This window comes from Diadema setosum, chromosome 9, assembly GCF_964275005.1.
Source record: "Diadema setosum chromosome 9, eeDiaSeto1, whole genome shotgun sequence".
Lineage (NCBI taxonomy): Eukaryota > Metazoa > Echinodermata > Echinoidea > Diadematoida > Diadematidae > Diadema > Diadema setosum.
In genome coordinates, this window is record NC_092693.1 from 7,614,601 (window position 1) to 7,634,364 (window position 19,764).

The 19,764-nt window shown below is 39.4% G+C and overlaps 2 protein-coding genes across 2 annotated transcripts in view; one reads left to right on the top strand and one right to left on the bottom strand.

The window, feature by feature from the left end:
* LOC140232547 (phosphoenolpyruvate carboxykinase, cytosolic [GTP]-like) overlaps positions 1-17,522 on the top strand; it is a 37,642-nt gene extending 20,120 nt beyond the window's left edge. Inside the window, exons 2-10 of the mRNA XM_072312645.1 lie at positions 6,574-6,846; positions 7,336-7,520; positions 11,357-11,560; positions 12,675-12,862; positions 13,404-13,742; positions 14,225-14,426; positions 14,921-15,016; positions 15,372-15,598; positions 16,568-17,522. Of these exons, the coding sequence (XP_072168746.1) occupies positions 6,574-6,846; positions 7,336-7,520; positions 11,357-11,560; positions 12,675-12,862; positions 13,404-13,742; positions 14,225-14,426; positions 14,921-15,016; positions 15,372-15,598; positions 16,568-16,801 (1,948 nt within the window). The 3' untranslated portion in view covers positions 16,802-17,522. The remainder of the gene's footprint in view (positions 1-6,573; positions 6,847-7,335; positions 7,521-11,356; positions 11,561-12,674; positions 12,863-13,403; positions 13,743-14,224; positions 14,427-14,920; positions 15,017-15,371; positions 15,599-16,567) is intronic.
* LOC140232902 (heterogeneous nuclear ribonucleoprotein C-like 1) overlaps positions 1-19,764 on the bottom strand; it is a 281,840-nt gene that overhangs the window by 257,172 nt on the left and 4,904 nt on the right. The window lies entirely within an intron of this gene.

Below are 19,764 nucleotides of genomic sequence, written 5' to 3' on the forward strand. Positions count from 1 at the left end.
TACTAGTACTATTTTACTAGTCTTGAGACTAACACGTTACATCAAGATATTAAAATGTTAGTTCTCTAGTTTTTCCTCATGGCTCATGCCATGCCATTTAAATTATTTAACAGGGGTCTAACACGTTAGCCCTACGACTATTCTTCTCTAGAATGGTAGACTAGACTGCTCTAGTTTATAAGTCGATTCTAGGAATCCAGCAGGAGGGACTGATCTTTTTGCTACAGACAACGCGCGCACGGTCCATGGCCCATAAATAGGGCTAGGCTAGGCATAGTTAATGTTTTGCCATTTTTATTTCATTTTCTTCTGGTAGTCCTGCATCCTTCAGACTTGGTATAACTTTATAAAAGATTTTCAAGAAAACTGGCAGGTTTTCACCTAAGTTTGCTTGGTTGTGTAGTAGATGAGTCTATTCATACCGAATGACACATTGTACACGTTGTAGTTTATTTCTTTATATCTTTATGAAAGATTTTCAAGAAAAACTAGCAGGTTTTCACCTAAGTTTGCTTGGTTGTGTAGTAGTAGATAAAGTCTATTCATACCGAATCGTACCCTGCAAAGTTTCAAGTGTACTGAACACAGTACTGAACAATATACTTGTAGCAATTTTACCCAGGGTGGCCGATATAGGGCCCCTGATGAGGTGCAGGTACCTTATTATTATTCTTTTTTTTTTTTAAGTCACTGCTCTGGATGAATTATGCCGATGACGTGCATGTAATGTTATGTACAGTACCTTCATATTGATATATATTCTATATATCTTCAATTCTAAAAAACCCAAACTCCATCAAAATCACAGGACATGTATATTTTATTTCCAATCATTCATGAAAATTTGAACCTGAACCAAATTGAAATTGGTTGACAGGAAAAGTTGGTATCAACATTGACTTTCATGTTATTTTGTTGCTCATGTCATAACAACTCGCTCTCCACAAGGAATTCAAGCATACACTTGGATGGGAGTGCAATAGACTGTAGGGGATAAACTCTGAATTAGATGTTGTAGGGCCCTTCCTGTCTTCTGGACTTTGATTAGAAAATTCTGATTAGATAATTTGGTATGTGTGTTGTAGCCTTTCCATCAGATCGTATGAGATTCAGCAAGACTTCCTTAAATGTCCCCTATACCATACCCCGCTGCAAGCTTGCCAGTGTGTGAGGGACTGTGAGTGTGTGCATCTGTGCGTAAGCTAACAAGGGTAGTGGAGTGGTATTTTTGATCAGAAGTTGGCCTAGTTATAGATTTAGTGATTGCTGGTTCTAGTGCACAGCTGGTATACATTGTGCCCCCACCCCCACGGCCCACCCCTATCTCTATTCATGCTGCTGGGTTTACATCTGGTCCTGGTGGCTGCAGGAATCCCCTTCATTGTAATCTTTGTTTTCCTTCTTGCTTCAAACTAATACATCTACCCCTTTGACGCTTAGCAAATTCAACCTGACTATCTCAAGGTAAAATCCTTGATGACTTTTCAGAAATCTTATCCTCAAACCATCCCTGGTGTGTAATTCCTGAGTGTCCAGCGAACTTCTAAGTGACGCTGTGGTATGAAAGGCATCATGGGAAAATTGTAGTCCTCTGGAACCCTGTCAAACATACATTTACATGTATTGATTTTATTTATTTTCCTTGAAATTTTTTATTAGTCTCATCGATGTTACTTTATACCTGTGCTCAACAGTTACCAGTTACATCTTTTACCTTCCAATTTCTGTAATAATGCAAATATGGAAAAATTGCTGATGTTACACAGTCTAACGTGTGCTGCTGTCATCAAGAAAAATGATATCGTGAATCAGTGGTGAGCAATACATAGAGATATTATTACTGCGGCGATAATGGATTGAGTACAATGATATGTATCCATTATGCAGGGCTCGACGCTAACGGTGGCCCGGGGCCACCAAAAACGCATGTCGGGCCACCAAAATTTCAGAAATGAAGAATTTGGTGGCCTGATCGGGCCACCAAAAAAGGTCGGATGTTTGCCTTTGGGCCACCAAAAATAAAAGTTAGTGTGGAGCCCTGCATTATGTGTCAACAAAGTACTTGTACATGTATGTACTTGTATCTTTCGACTTCGTTCATATTCATTGGCTATGTGGTGGCATAAAAAGTGCATTTGTAGAGTGAATGCATTTTTTCAAGCTGTCTGATACAATGGTTGAATAGCATATTTATCCAAAGCATCAGCAAATAAGCTGTTTTTATTTTCTTGTTTTTAGTGTGTGTGTGTCTGTGTGTGTACACATGCATTTGTGTGTGTGTGTGCACTCACACACACATTGTGAGCACACGTAGAAGAATACCTTGTGTATTTTGCAAAGTTTTTATTTCCTTCTTGGTTCTCTGTATGAATTAGTATATTGTGTCCATTGCTTCTGTGGTGTAGGGTCAATGCTGATTGCTACCAGTGCAGGATTGTGACCTTTAGTGAATATGTATTGATTATTGCATTGTCACAACTTACTATGACGCTATAAAAGTGGAACTGGTTCAGGATGAGAGCACATGTTTTGTGTGTCAGGGTACAGTATTGAATGCCTTCATTTCAGTCACTTGAGGTATAGGGTACTTGAACTTGCAAGCAGGCCTTATTTGTTATTCTTATGTCACTGGACTAAATGAGAGATCATGGAGAATAAAACACTTGACAACCTGCCTGCCATATTCTCATCCCACAGTCAATTGCTGTCTCTGGTTTGCCTCATACATGTATGTACAGATGTGCAGCAATTTTGTGCCTAAATCTAGCCTGATGAGCAGATCTTCCAAACTTGCATAAGCTGAGGTCACTACCCTGGCTTGCAAGAAGGACAGTTGTACACACTGTATGCTGCCTTTTGTTCACATGATGCACTTGAAACCTACGGTACCTATTCAGTCTTGACTTCCCAGTTCCCATTTGGGCTGGGGAACTTCATAGAGACTTGTTATGAGAAAAAATGCATCTGGTGACCTAAGCTGGGAGCTGGACAATGCTGCCTTCTTTGTTGGTCTCTTTCTGTCTTTATTAAGCTCTTCCAAGCTTTAACTTGTTTGCAATGAGGATTATAGACATGATTTTAATGGGGGGGGGGGGGGGGGTGGTAGGTAGAGGGCAAAGGAAAACTAGACTTGGAATTTGTCAAGACTGACAAATAAGGTGATCCGATTTTTTTTAAATCAATGATTCGAGTCCTGGTAGGTAGAGGGCAAAGGAAAAAAAAGTTGTCCTCTGCCTAGTGCGTGTGTCATAGAGTTCTTTCTCAGTGATGAATTTTTCCCCCGAGTTCCACTTATTGCCCAAATGGGACATACATTGTACATGTACAACCGTGTATAAGTACACACTGTCAGTGAAGAATTCCACATAAATGAGGATAAAAATGAGATATTGTAATATTCTGATGAAATCTGCGGAGCAAGTCTACTAAAAGCCATCTGGAACATTTTGAAGCTAGAAAAAAAAAATCATATAAATATAGGAGTGTTTTTTGAGAACAGTGATTAATATTTTCAAAGCCCCTGTTACACAGATGATAGTATGGGACTAAGGGATAATTGTGAGAAAGGGGTCTGATAGAGACTATCCAAAATTCTATTAGAGTGGACCTGGGCTAAGGAAAAAGAGTGAGAAAAGGTCTGAATGTGTGGGGGAAAGCAGTTTAATAATGAGATATATTTCGCATTACCATTGGGAGGTTGAAATGCATACATGTAATTGATGTTTGTGCAGTACCTCCATTTCATGGGATTATTCACTGCCTGACCCCTGTGGGTATCAACATTAGATGGTAAATATTGGGTTCTCCTAATACCCCAGAATCATGTTACCAGGGCATAATATATCTCCATCATTGAAAAAGATACCCTGCATCTGTTAGTGACTGTACTATCTGCACTTGATCTCTCGAGGTTAGGAATAGTCACATGAAGCTAGGGTACAGATTTGCTGATACAGTATACCGGTACTAGTACTGTGCAATTCATGCCACCTTTCCTCGTGCAATTCATGCCACCTTTCCTCCTGCACAAATGTGTGGTATGCACCAGGGTCTAGCATAAATGTAATATGACTCTATTTCTCCCTCTCTCCTCCCCACCCCACCCCCTTTGTTTTTGTCATGGCAGTAGAAATAACAATGGGGTTGTCATCAAGTTTAAACCTGTCACTTGTGTGAGAGTTAATAAACAAGTATTATTGTCCAAATTAAGAATGAATTTTTGCATTGAGTTGTTTTCATTGCAACTGATTGATGTGTATTACCCTTCGACATAGATTAGCACCGATTATTCAGTGTTTTAATAGTAGCCATGATAAAAAAGAAAAAAATAATGGCCATTCATATGCGGTTGGCACTCACATATTATACCTGGTACTTCAGCTTTCTTATTTTTCTATCATTTTGTATTTCTTTTATATGTTTTTGATGTAGTAATTTCAACATTTTTTTTTTCTGTTTTAGTGCTTCTCCTTTTTCTCCCTCTCTCTCTCTTTGCCACTTTCTAATTGAGAGAGAAAATTGTCATGGTTACATAAAAATCAACAGGGCCCTGAAAGTTCATAAGGGCAGGACGAACAGTTCATGTTCATGTGACAAGTTTGAGACTTGTCGGCCACGGGTTCACGGTAATTAAGCCTTCCATATGTACTGTATCCTTCTGCATGGCAGTCTTGTCGGCGTACCAAGGGTCGTTCAGACAGAGATTAATTGATAGGTGTCAACTGTAATGCCATGTTTCCTGCTATACCCCCTTGAAACGTGAATCTGAAAGGGTACGCGGTATACATTGTACATGCACGTACAGTAGGGCACAGCAACCGCCCACGAGAGCCTATAAACAGCATGTACAGTGTACCTATTGGTTCTATCACGTACAACAAAACATGTTATGTTCTGTTGTGCATACATGTAGCTTGAATAATATCTCTATCTGTGTACTTATCAGAAAGATTATCATACAGCAGTGGTAGAATTTTGTGCCAGAATGCTTTATCCCACGCTCTTTGGTCAATAAGGACGGGATTTACAGTATATTCATCTGTGTGAATTTTTCAAAGAGCAGCATAAACTGAAATGTCTGTAAGCAACAGATCAAAATTGCTGAGAAATGGGGGGGGGGGGATGTATCTTAAGCCAAAAATGTAAAAGAAGTATGGGGTGCATTTTTTAATTCTCTAACCCACCTGAATATTGCGCAGATCATGGCTAACTGCAATGCATTCAAATACAATGTTTCTAATCCGTGTGTGCTTGCCTTTGAATAAATGAGAGTAATTTGTATAATGGCATGGTACCACCCCCACAGTGAGTCATACCTGACACATCCATGGGAGTTGGTTTGAGGGGGAAATGTCCTGGTTTCACACAATCAAGTTTGATTCAGATATGTCAGGTCTAAAGGTACAACAGATACAATACAATACAACAGAAAAAAACAAACAAGCAAACAAACAACAAAACCAAAACCCATCTATACGCACACACATAGTGCAGAGGAAATCACCATAAAAGGCCAAAAAGTAAGAACCAGCAATTGTGGTTATGTGGTATTCACCGTGAATGCTCAGTAGTATACACTGTACATTGTATGTATGTACAGCTACTTATTTTTAAGGCAATAAAAATTATGTTAACTGTTTGTAGAGGTTTGTCAATACAGTTAAAGATGATATTTCAGGAGTTCTTAATGGGTAATTGTTTGTTTATTTGTTGTTGTTGTTGTTGTTGTTGTTGTTTTTTTTGCTATCATTCAACTACAGAATAATCCCATCAGCAGCACCATTATGCCCACCACGCTTCCTTATTAAAACAGTTCAGCAGTTGATAGAACATTTTACTGACATAGTGCAGACTGGCTTTTGAGACTGATTATGAGCAGGTGGATGGAATAAAATATTAGAAGGCCCTCAGAGGAAGAACATGCGTCTGGAAGATGGGATACAATCAGTAAACCAGCTTATAAGATTACTAAACAAAATGCATTCATGACTGGCAGCTGTTGACATTTCCTGGAGACACGCTGAAGACTGCCAGCACAGTGCAATATTACAGAGGACACTAAGCTTATAATTGGCCATTAGATTGCTTCTGCATAATTCCTGCTGGAAAATTGCACTCAAGTTGCAGTAAATCAAAAATAAATGATTCATAAAAGGAAATATACCTATGTACCATTAATTTACATTTAATAGCAGCATCTGTATAGTCACTCCTATATGGTCTCGGCATTTCTACAAAAATGTGATGTTGATGTCGTTCTTGTTACATTGTCTTTAATGACTTACTAAGAATGATTCAGTAAACAGCAACCACCAAGTAAGGTAGAAAAAGAAAGTTGGTTTTTGCCATTGTTGCACTCAGTTTTATATTGTGTAAATGAGAACTCACTTCCAGGGGTTATCTGCACAATTATGGTGTTTATTTGTGTGCAGGCAACACTGTACAGTACAAAGTGCATGGAAGATGTACTGCTATACCACACTGAAAACGATTGAGAACAAAAAACAAAACTGACTATCATTAGCTCATATGAATTGTTACTGGACTGGAGTATTCTCTGTGCTTTACCTGCAGTTCAACGCATCATGCCATCAAGGCGCTGGGCAGATGTAATCTCCACACATCACCGTACTGTCACCAGCGGGCAGCAGCGGCAGCCAGCAAGCTCTATGGCCCACAGCTGGAGAGCCTGCAGCCCAGCGTCAGGGAGTACGTTTTGGAGAAGGCGGAGCTGTGCAGGCCAGACAACATCCATATATGCGACGGCTCACAAGAGGAGAATGACACCTTTCTCAAGAAACTGCAGAGCGATGGAGTGATCACGCCCCTCAAGAAATATGAGAACTGGTAAGGAAGTTAAAAAGAAAAGAAAACAGGCATGAAATGTATGTATGATGTATTTGTGTATACATTTCAATAGTTTTATATGCTATAATTGTAAATTATGTGTTTATACATTTCAATGTCTAGTATCTTCAAAGCTTTAGTTTCAAAAAGTTTTATGTAAGACACCATGTCAAGAGCCAAATGTCTTTTCCTCGCTGCCACATAGTTTATTCAGGTCATTATTGGTGCTATCATTAAATGCATACCAGGTAATAGTATTATCATCTAAGCTGCATCTGGTCTTTTTGAGGAAAAAATTAAAGCAAGAATTGGCCTGATATTGAAGCCACAAAGTAATATGTTTGATTGCTGTTGTTGTTTTTGCTCGTCAGCAGATGAGGCACGCCAAAAGATTATCTGATCAGCGTTTCAAGGTAAAGAGGAAAGTGAAAGTTGAGAACGGAGACATTTGATTTTTAATATATTTTTCCCCTCCCCTACTCTATCCAGCTGGCTAGCGAGGACAGACCCCAGAGATGTGGCTCGAGTGGAGAGCAAGACAGTCATCGCCACTCCAAACAAGAGGGACACAATACCCATCGTTGCCGACGGCGTCTCGGGGAAGCTGGGAAACTGGATCGCTCCAGACGTCCTAGACCAGGAACTTGGCGTCAGGTTCCCTGGTTGCATGGCAGGTGGGTCAAAGCATCAAGGACTGGAAGCAGTGTGCGGTTGTGTTTGTGGTTGGCGTGTTTGTCTTGTTTGTTGTGCACTTCTGTCTTCCTAAAGATATTGTGACCTTTTTAACTTTTTGGAAACAGCCCAGGTATACAATGTATTTGTTAAGGTCTGCAGATTAAATTACCTCATTAAGCTGTTAAAATATTTGTAAAAAAACATGTAATTTAATATATATGTCATTATTGATTGTGTCTGTGCACACATTGTATACCTGCATATATCAGGTTTTACAAAATAAAAGTGAAACATATTGAATGATGTATGCAAAAAAAAAAGTCAGGAAACAAGAAAGAATCCATTGATTCACTGTTGACATTGTGAAGAATGCAGCACCAACGATGTGTTAGATTAGTTTTAATGGCATGCCCATGTATGCAGTGCTTACCATTCTAACATGTTTTTTGTTATTTTAGTGTATATTTCACATGAAATTGGCACCAACTGCATAATGTTCTGTGTGTGTTCCTTTGCGCTGACTTTTCATGTCTGTATGAAGTTGTGGCACACATTGCAGAATAGTAAATTGATTTCAGTATCGGGCAACATCATAGAAAATGTCTTGCGTTTTATTTGCAGGTACCACCATCCATATTTTCCCTTTCCAGTAGGGTGGGCAAATGCCTGATTCTGAAATGTATGAAAAATTGTTATGGCATGTGGTGGTGAAAATGAACAGTTGTGAAAAGAGTGAGTAAGTAAAATGCCGGATGAGTAGAACTTCGACAATTTTTTCCTGAACTGGAAGATTATGCATGTTAATTTGACCGCAGATCATCTGTGTTTGGTGTCATTGTTGTGCAGGGGCAGATGTAGTGCAGCAATGTTGCAGTGATATCAAGAGATGCCACAGGATAAAGAAAAAAACTTCAAACTTGGTGTATGCAGTTGCAAACACAGAATTACAGAGAGAGAGAAAAACCCTGGTTGTTGACAGTTTATGTTTGAAGCTATTTTGCAGCACTATGGCCCGAATTCATGAAGGTGGTTTAAACTTAGACCATTGTCTAAAATAAGCATGAAATAGGCGCACCTTTGACATGCATGTATCAATGCATATTTGCTATTGGATGTCTGTTGGTGTACACAATCTGTCAGTCGTATTTATGCAGAAGAAATTTGCATAAACCATAGTTTCAATTGTACCACCTTTGTGAATTTGGGCCTTAGGATATACATTGTACAGGTGCTTGCTAAAACAGCACTTGACGAAACTGACACACATTTATAGCAGTGACAGCACGCAATGGAAGCGTGCAGTCTCCTGCAACATGATAGTCACGCAACTTGAAGTAGTCGTATAATCCAGGTCCGTAATTATCTTTATCTGCCCTCTGAGTGCGAACATGTCTAGGAGTGTTGCCCCGGCAGGGACTAAAGACAATAGTCCATAAAGTACGCTTACACACAAGCACACATGCACCCAGAGTTAATTTTGTTTGCTCGCTTTCAGGCTAAGTGGGGGAGATGATAACCTCACCAGGCATCAAGCTAATCTCCTCATGGGGCAAATTCTGAACAACCAGTTGATAGTAAAGTAACTTTCAAAAGAAAAGAAAAGAAAAGAAAAACAAAACGTAGTCCTAAGCACAGAAATAACATATGAGCAGGAGAGATAAAAGTGATAAAGTTGCCAATCTGGGCGTGAAATGCAGTCGAAATATGGATGTATACATGTAGGTGAGCCTCTAGGGGAAAAAAAAAAGAGACGTGTGAGAACACATAGTGGAAATATTCTTACCAAACAAACTGTCGCCACGTTCGTAGATAAGGATAAATACTGGAGAGTAAACTGTACTTTGTCCTGTGTAGTGTAAATGTTATAGGAAGTAGAAACCATGTCAAATTTGTATTTGTATTTCAAAGTCACACAGTTAGGGCATGGAATAAAAAAAAAAACAAAGATTTTGAATAGAAATGTGCAATTTACCATTAGGTTTACCCACACATATTGCATGTTCGTGATTCTAGATTTATTGTCGTGTTGCATCAAATGTTTGTACCTTTATTCAGTTGTATACTTTATGCAAAAGATTGCGAGGTAGAAGTGACGAAAAAATCTTATAAACAACTGCAAAGAAGAATTTCCATATTCCAAGCTATATTAGGACCATTACCAATGAGTGAGATTACAATTTGTGTAATTTTACACTACCTTGCATTACCACTGTAATGTATACATGTGGTATAAAAGCTTACCTCCAATGTTTTTCATGCCACAAGGTCAGTTTTGACAATGTACTATGCACATGTAAATTTACATTATGAGCTGTGTTTTTGGTTTAGGGTTACAAACACTCTGCTATTTGCCCATTCATCTGTTTAAATTAGCAGTCTATTCTAGAAATCTGTTCCCTCAGTTGTCTGAAAATCAAAATTTATTTTGCTCTCAAGTGTTGCCTGCGAAAATTTGCACTAAGGTAGAGACCAATGTAATCTACAAGACTGTATAGTTAGATTTTTCACATTTTAATTTATGTATTTTATATTAATTAATTTATCCTAATTTATGCAAAAATGATTTTTTTTTTTTGCCTACAAATCTGAAAATAAAGCTCCAAGATTTCTAATTTTTGGTGAACATATTCTTTTCAATATCCTCAACAATAATATTGAAGCAAACATTCGGCTTCATAATTATTTCTTATGTATTTTATTGTTTATTGAATTTCTTGTGTATTTCTTTGTTTTTTTTGCTTTTTGTTTTTGCTTTTTTGTCAATATTTGTTGCAGAAACTTTTTAAAGCATAATCAGGCTAAAATAAATCATTATCGGCCATTGAAAGTAAAAATATTTATTTTTATATAAATTAATTGCAAAAAGGCAATTTACATTGGATTTGTACACAAAATCACGTTTTTGAACAATTTTTGGGTCAACAAATTTTTTTTCAAAGGGGCGTGGCTTCAAAACAGTATGCCCGGGAGTAACAAATTTGGTCTCAAAAGTTGCGCGATACTTGAAAGAAATAAGTCATAAAATGTTGTGGCGAGAGCATCACACGTTGCAGAATAATTACGCGAAACGTCGAGGGAGGGGACCTGATGATTTTAGTAGGATGTCATGCAATTGAACATACACATACAACCATGTCTCTCTGTGGTTTACAGACAGTTAAAAAACCACTTGCCTTGTATCTTGATTTTTTTTTTTTTCACGTATGTTTCCCATGGTGAATATTTAACAATTGAGTGGTTAATTACAACTGCCTTCAATCTGTAAACTGTGAGTTCTTTGCTTGGGCAAAGTTCATTTGTACCAGTACCAGTGTAGTTCCAAAGTGAGCTCCTATCAATAGCATGGTATTTTTGTAATGTAGTTGTGTTTATCCTGCAAATTACAGTAAGTGCAAAAAGGCAGCAGAATTCGAAATGATGTGACCTCATATGCCAAATGCCACTAGAAGCAAAATGGAGCATGGGCCATGTTTTTTTTTGTTGTTGTTGTTAATGATTTCACAGTGTTTGAAATAACCAGTCAATATGAATAAGCAACTATGCCACAAAGTGGAAATGTGACAATATTTGAATTCAAATGACATTGAGTTGGAGTGTAAGAGAGTGCACAGCACAGTGTTTTTGAATATGATGTTTGAAATAATGTCATGTAAATGTGTAATTTTAAGTATAAATAACTGTAGAATATTTGATGTTATGGATATCACAATAATTGGAATTATGTGTCATCTGATTTCAAATGTGAATAATTTTTCCTGTAGGGTCATCTCTTCTTACAGGGCAAACAGATATAACTTTATCTCTTTTCCCTTTGTCCATCTTGATCTGGCTGCAGGGAGGACCATGTACGTCATCCCCTTCAGCATGGGGCCAGTGGGCTCGCCCCTGTCCAAGATCGGCATCCAGGTGACCGACTCCCTCTACGTGGTGGCCAGCATGAGGATCATGACCAGGATGGGCAAACAAGTCCTGGACACCCTCGGGGACGGGGAGTTCGTCAAGTGTCTCCACAGCGTCGGGCAGCCACTTCCGCTCAAAGGTAAAGGGCTGCCAGGATCTATCCCTGACCATCAGGCAGCACCCAATTTAAATTCAATATTTGTGCAGTGCCTTTTCTCATCCCACATTCCTTTCACAGGACTGCTATGTCTGTCAGTTGATCCTCTCTCTGATGATGGCTGATCTCTCCTTTAATCTTCCTCCTTCTCTCTCTGTCTCTTTATCCCTCTGTCTTTCTTTTAGTCTGTCAAGACCATGTTGCTGGCACATGAGTTTTACGTGAATTTGGGCAGTCAATTGAATATGAAAGAATTAACTGTAGAATTGATTAAGGTCATTTGTATGAAGAGGTTTGAATCATAGGTATTACTTGCTTATACTGATTCGTCTGGTGTGGCCTAGACCCTTTGTTTGTAGCAGATCTAACTGTTTTGTGTTTTCCAAACTGAACTCGAGCTCTGTATTAAGGCTGCTGTGTAGATGTTGCAGGATAGGTCATTTGCTGTAATGTAATTACTTGTACGTAAAACTTACTCAATGTATTGTGATTACTGTATATACCAAATATTTGGCAAGGTTTTAGTTTTTTTGTATTTTGCAAGTCAGGTTCTATTCGCAAATTTACAGACGTAAAAAAAATATTGAGTCTGATCTCGATACAAATATCGTCGCTGGGGCGACAGGACCTCGTATCTACAAAATGTCAAATGTTCAGGAGAGCCAAAAAAACATGGCGGCGAAAGCACCATAGCGAATGGGATAGCGTTTCCTTTGACATGCCGTGGTGGCTTCATTTTTGGAGTAAGACAGTTAGGATTTCGTCAGGACATCACTTAACCCATTATTTGACCATTAATCAAAAAAAGTCATTTTCACCAAAATTGCAGATACAAGGTCTTGTCACCCCAGCGACGATATGTCATTCATGTATACATTTCTCCGTTCAGTACTGTACTCCATGATTGCGAATTTAACCACTTGCAAAATCGTCGGGAAGTCCCGATTCCTGAAAATTTAGCTTCGCTAAATATATCGTGTTTACAGTATATATTTGCAAATTGAAAACAGAGTTCTCCTGTTTGTGAAGGGGTGTCTTAGTTTTGATATCAACTCTCTTGAAACTTCCATGTCTTTCCTCTTTGCTCCATTTCCAGAACCTTTGGTCAATAACTGGCCATGCAACCCAGAGAAGACCATCATCTCACACATTCCAGACCGCCGCGAAATCTGCTCATTTGGCAGTGGCTACGGAGGCAACTCCCTGCTGGGAAAGAAGTGCTTTGCGCTACGCATCGCGTCGCGGATCGCCAAAGATGAGGGCTGGCTAGCAGAACACATGCTGGTTAGTAAGATTTTTTGTTTTTTCCTTTTCTTTTTGTCACAAATTATAGAGAAGTTGGAATCATGAAGACAAAGTATATTTTCAAGCAGTGATGTGATTTATTGAAATGTTATACAGCTGTAGCTTGTGATGTATGATATTTAAATAAAAAAGACAGCAGTGTTTCATTTCTAGCATAATCATATTGTTCTTTATCATTCGATGGTGATTGTTACAGGTAGCAAGCAAGCGAATTCAAAGATGAGATAATGCAGAAAAACAGACTTGGCTCGATTGCAATATGAAAGGGAATTATGGCTGCACAACAATGCAGTGACAAAAATGAAAAATTCCATCTTAGTTTGGAGTTGATGATTGTATCAGTTTCCTTCTTTCTCAGCTGTTGAGTTTCTCTGAAAAGTAGCCTCTGTGGACATATAGATATGTTGATTCTGTGGATATAGCAATTTGCCTAGTTTGTGTATGAAATAGTAAATTTGTTTCATTTTGCTATTTGCCTGGGCAAATGAATTTATATCCCTCTCTCTCTTTCCTACTGTAGATTCTTGGGCTTACGAACCCAGAGGGCGAGAAGCGCTATGTGGCAGCCGCTTTCCCCAGTGCGTGCGGCAAGACCAACCTGGCCATGCTCAACCCCACCCTGCCTGGCTGGAAGGCAGAGTGCATCGGTGATGACATCGCCTGGATGAAGTTTGACAGCGAGGGCAGGCTCCGGGCCATCAATCCCGAGGCCGGGTTCTTCGGCGTCGCGCCGGGCACATCAAACTCGACGAATCCCAATGCAATGGCAACCATCGAGAGCAACACTGTCTTCACAAACGTGGCATCAACAGATGACGGCGGGTTCTTCTGGGAGGGTCTTGAGAAAGAGACACCAGATGTGAGTTCACTAATTGCGTTCGATTGTTGCCAAATGTTTTGTTGATGACATTTCTGTTTAAAGTACTCTGTACTCGTACTCCAGCAGTGCAATTTCAAATCAGTCCTTACAAAACACATTGTCATACTTGTTTGTATCTTTGAAAAACTTAGATGAGATTGGAGTGTCGAATATTAGGCGCAAATGATACTTGACTGTAATGAAATGTTTTTCTTCCAGGCTAGTCTTGAAAAAAAGAAAAGAAATGAAGAAGGTATAAGATGGTTGATCCTCTTATGTGGAAGGGAAAAATGGAAAGATTAAAAAAAATTTTTTTTTTTACCATTGCACCAAGTATACAAAAACTTCTTGCCGAATGAGATCCGATAGGAAGCCCCAATTTATATCATGTTTGAAAGCCAAATTTAAATTTTTAGTCTAAAAGCTGGAGCACCTTTCTCATTTCTTGCCTCTGTTCCTCCTCTCCCATTTCCACGTAACAGAATGTGAAGATTACCACGTGGCTTGGCAAGGAGAACTGGAACAAAGACATGAAGACGCCGGACGGCAAGAAGCTGCTAGCGGCCCACGCCAACTCGCGTTTCTGCGCCCCGGCCAGGCAGTGCCCGGTCATGGACCCGGCCTGGGAGGACCCGGCTGGGGTGCCCATCGATGCCATCATCTTTGGAGGAAGGAGACCGGAAGGTCAGTTGTACTTTACAGCCTGTATACTAAAATGATGTGACAAATGCCATTTTTTTTTTTTTTTTTTTTGGGGGGGGGGGGGGGGGTTGTTAGATGCATTCTTCCTCCCACCCCCTCCAATTTCTAAGACCAGGATTGAAATGTCATTCATAAATAATGAGCAGATAATTACAATGTAAAGTACACTGAAAGATTGTGTGCATATGAATGAAAAGAGAAAATGGGGGAGAGAGAGGGAAAGATAACGAATATACAATACAATCAAGCAGGATGGAAATCAAACTAACCAATCCCTACCCCCCCCCCCCAAACAAACAAACAAACAAACAAACCAAGAATCCCTTTTATTTAATGTTACATTATCAATCATGAACTGAAGTAGAAGGAACATAAACTCCCTGCTAGTAAGACACTTTTGAATTCAAGTGAAATGTTTGCATGTAGTCATGTGTGAATATCTTTTGATTAAACAATTCTCATCCTCTGTCTGCTAGGTGTTCCTCTTGTCTACGAGGCATTTGACTGGAGTCACGGCGTCTTCATCGGAGCCTCCATGAAGTCAGAGTCTACGGCAGCAGCAGAACATGCAGGTAGATTTCGATTGCAGACCTGTAACTGAACGATTGAATGGCACAAAGATTTGACATGCTTCCACTTGCATTTCCCAAACATCCCATCTGCCATCATACTTTGAGTGATTTTAACTCAGGGATGAAATGTGCTGAGTGTAGACAAAATTAGTAACAAAAGAATGTCATCCCAAGGCAAGCCATTGTGAGGAAAGAAGGAAAGAAAGAAGAAAAAAAAAAATGTTTTATACAACAAACGATGCCCTGCATGAGTTTCCTCCCTTTCCTATCCAAATTTACCTCCTGTACACAAATACTCCTTCACAAGAGGAACACAAAAAAAATTACCTATCATTTACAACCTTGTTCTTTCCAGCCAAGGTCATCATGAATGACCCCTTTGCCATGAGGCCGTTTTTCGGCTACAACTTTGGCCACTACCTGGCCCACTGGCTGCACTTCAAGGACAGGCCCGGCCTCCAGCTGCCCAAGGTCTTCCACGTCAACTGGTTCCGCAAGAACACCGCCGGCAAGTTCATCTGGCCCGGATTCGGCGAGAACACCCGAGTCTTGGATTGGATCTTCCAACGGTGTGCTGGAAAGGTTGGTATCTTGTTCCTCCAAAAGAGAAAAATCTTCCCACATTGTGATGCAACTCACATTATTTTGACAATCTGTCTGTATCTATCTGTCTGTCTGTCCTTCTATCTATCTGTTTGTCTATATATCCATCTATTCATTTATGTATGTATGTATGTATTTATTTATTTATTTATTTATTTATTTATTTATTTATTTATATATTTATTTATTTATTTATCTATCTATCTATCTATCTATCTATCTATCTATCTATCTATCTATCTATCTATCCATGTATCTATGTAGACTGATCACATATGCCATGAACATCATGGATATGAACTTGTGGTTAAAGAAGAAAAGAAAACAGTTAATTGCTGTATCAAACAGATTGTAATAGTCTCAGGCGACTTTTGTGCAATTTGGCAGTGAAATTTGTAGGTCTATATCGTTATAAAATGTGTATGGGACATGCCTCATTGTACCACTGAACTATTCTGAGACAGTTTCAGGCAGATTATTACAAAAGTTGTATTAATTTGAATGTGGATGACATAGTTTGGAACACAATTATTATTTTTTTTTCTCCTCACCTGAGTTTTTTTTTTTTTTTTGGGGGGGGGGGGTGGGGGAAATTTATTTGAGAAAGTTGGCCTTAACTTAAAACACGATGTGTAACTATAGAGCCTGAAATGTTCACCTGCATTTTGATTTTGCAAATTTTGTGTGAGCCGAGATTTACCGAATTAAAATGCTCACGAAAGTTCTTTTCTACACTCTATGCATTGAATGCAAGTGACATTTCGTGAAAATTTCATGCTGTGAAAATATCTTGCTGTGAAAATATCTTGCTGAACAATGTTTAGTTTTAAGTAGCTACAAAGTTGACAAGCAAAAGATAGGAGTTGTAGCCTCACTCAATTCCCTCAACAAAGTTACCAAAACTTTTACTTACCTGACTCTTAACCCATCTACATCCAACTCCAGGAGGGGATCGTCCAGGATACCGCCATCGGACGTGTGCCGACGCCCGGAGCCATCAACCTGTCGGGCCTGCAGGAGGAGGTGGATATGGAGGAGCTCTTCCGGCTGCCGAAAGACTTCTGGGAGAAGGAAGTCGAGGAGATCAGGAGCTACTTCAAGACCCAGGTGCCCGAGGATCTCCCCGAGGAGATCAATGCCCAGCTCCGGCTTCTGGAAGAGAGGATCAAGACCCAGCTCTAAGGAAGGGGAACCGGTGATAGCTTGAGATGCCATCTTGCATCATCACCATCATCATCACCATCATCATCTTCATCATCACCATCCTTTGGTGGGGTGACTCGAGTGAAGAAAAGACTCTATAACGCAAGCTGGGAAAGCTTTTGCTCTGCAGTGCAAAAAGAAGCAGAGAGAACAGTGACAGTTGTTTGTTTGTTGTTTTTTTCCCTTCTTAACCAATGCATAAGCAAAAGGGAATTCGGAAGCAATCATGCTGACTGACCATACTGATGAGGATGCATGCTTTGGCACTAACGCAAATTGGCGCCAGTTTGTTGGAGATGTTATGGCAATTCTCGAGTTTGATTTTTTAAAGAAATTCTACAAGGCTTTTTAATGATTTAGCAAGATACCAAATATTTCAGGATTCAGTGACGACAGGTAGTATTGTTGGAAATATTGTTGGAAATGATCAATTTCCCCCGATAGGTAACAGAGATCATTCAACAACCTCGTGTACACACCCAACAAAGGTGTGAATCACTGAAAAATATCATGCCAAATCAATGTATCACGCCAGTGGTAGATAAGCGAAGCTCATGTGTGAAGTAGATGTGGCTGCAGATTTCTTAAAACAGTCTTTATTTTTTTTTTTTGTCAGTATGTGTGTCAGTATGTCTGTGTGCGTGTATGTATGTGGGCGTATTTATATGCGATTGATGAGGAGCTGTACGTGTGTTCAAACTGACACTGTGTGGGATTACGGGGGGGGGGGGGGGGGGAGGGGAGGATGAGGATTGGATGCATTTTAGATAAGAGATATACAGTTGTCTGTGGTTTATGAATCTAATACATTATCCCTTCATTTGTTTTGTTTGTGTTTTTTTTTTTTAATCCTCACTTTCACCACATAGATTTCACTGCAGGTTGACAAACTAGAACACTTTGAGTGCCACACACTGTCCACGTGGATTCCCCTACCCTTCTCATCTGCTCACACATATTCAGCCAGAAGTGTGGCCACTCAGTGCATATAGATCAAGTGCATTGACCTTCCACCTTGACGATTCATCTTTAATCTGTATGTGTGAAGGACATGCCTCCCCATCTTTTTGTAGCCTTTTGCCAAATAACATTCCCATTTGACCCTTACAAGCTGATAGGTGGGGGAGGGGCAAAGTTAAATTACTTTTTACCCTTCATCCTTGACCTTTCAACCAGTCAATTTTTAAAACTATATTCACATAAATAGAAAGTCTATTTATGTCTATTTTTTCCACCAAATGACATTACATTGGAATTCCTGGTTGCAGTTATGGCTTGACCATATGGCCATTTTTAAGTTCATTGGAAGTTTGGCCAAAACGTAATAAGCACATCTTCACGTCCTTGTGTTGCGTAACTGTTCTAGTATCAATGAAATCTGGGGGGGGGGGGGGGGATGTCCTAAGCCAGGATGACGAGAAATGGGACGAACAGGGCCAGACAAACATAGTGCCTCTGTCTCTGTTTGGGGTGCAGGCACAAACATTAAAAACCAAAGTGAATTCTGAGAATATACCTCAAGCATCAATATTTATATAGCTCATCGAAATTGTAATAACCATTGACAGTATTTTCAGTGTCTAGAGGTGTGTGAAGGATTTCGTCCAAACTTTCATAGATCTATATGATGACATGGCGCTGTCATCGACACCAATAGATTCAAAGTTTGAGAGGTAGAAGTTTCTACTGCTCATGAAGCCTTCATCTGATGAGGAGTTTTCCAGTTTAAGCGACAGTTTTGACAAGATTATTTGGGCTACCAGAGAGCAACTGCTAATTGGAACATTAAAAAAATGCATAACCCATTGATCCATATTAACATAGGGAAAAGTATTCTGCTCATAGTTTGTTACGCATGCTTTGTGATTGTGGTAAAAGCTTGTGGATATGATTACTGTAAACTCAATTACACATCTGATATAGGGAAGGCAAATGGAACATGAATTGCTCTGAAATAATCAAATTTGTATCTAATGTCTTCATGATAACCTGTTCTATTATATATCATTATATCTTGTGTTGATAAGTGGTTGTACACATGTAATGTACATAATTATGTGAATGCGTAAAGCCAGAAGCGATATTAAAATAGAAGGCATTTGTACACTGTATTTATATCAAACAGAGAAGATAATTGTGTGATATGCTTCCAGGCCTGGCCGCATAAAAGGGTATGAGCTTGTTTGAGTCTTTGCTGAGTTGTGATTGGAATGCCTTGTGTTTAGTTGCACATTAAGTCTCAGTGATTACCATATCAGTGAGATTTCTTGCCCGGGGTCATCTGAGTGTATCTGTAAATTTGTAAAGTCAACAAGGTCATGATGAAACTGTATGTTACATTAGAATAAAATGAGGAAGGGGGATTTTTGTCTGTCAAATCATTTGATTTTGCACTATGAGCAAGAGAGCGTGATATATATATACATATACATATATTTCTGTCATTTCTTTCAGCTTTATTGCACTTGTGTGCGAGTGTGTGTTAACAATGTGTGGTTATGGTGGGGGTAGGGGCCAGAGATGGCAAAGGTTGGGGGGGGGGGGGTGGGGGAGGGCAATTACTGTAGAAACTGGTCAATGAGTCCTGCATCATTCAAGGTGTAAAATGAGTTTAAGGTCGTCGTGAGCATTTTATATTGCAAACAGTTGTTAAAATGGCACAAACGCATATGGCCTCCGTGAGGCCAGTGATCTTGTGAGATAAAGGCAATAGAAATGTTGAGATTTACATTTCCTGAGTGTCATTGTATCTAAATTAATGCAGTCTGCTTGTGGGCAGCAGTTTTATGCTTCATCTTGTGCTTTTCATGTTCATGTAGTGTTTACTCCGAGCCAACAAGTGTAGACAAGTGTGTTTGCATGTGCAGCCATGACATCTTACTGCAGAACCAAGCGATTGAGTGAAAATGTCTTACAGCCACACCTCTTGTAGTTTGTTTGTT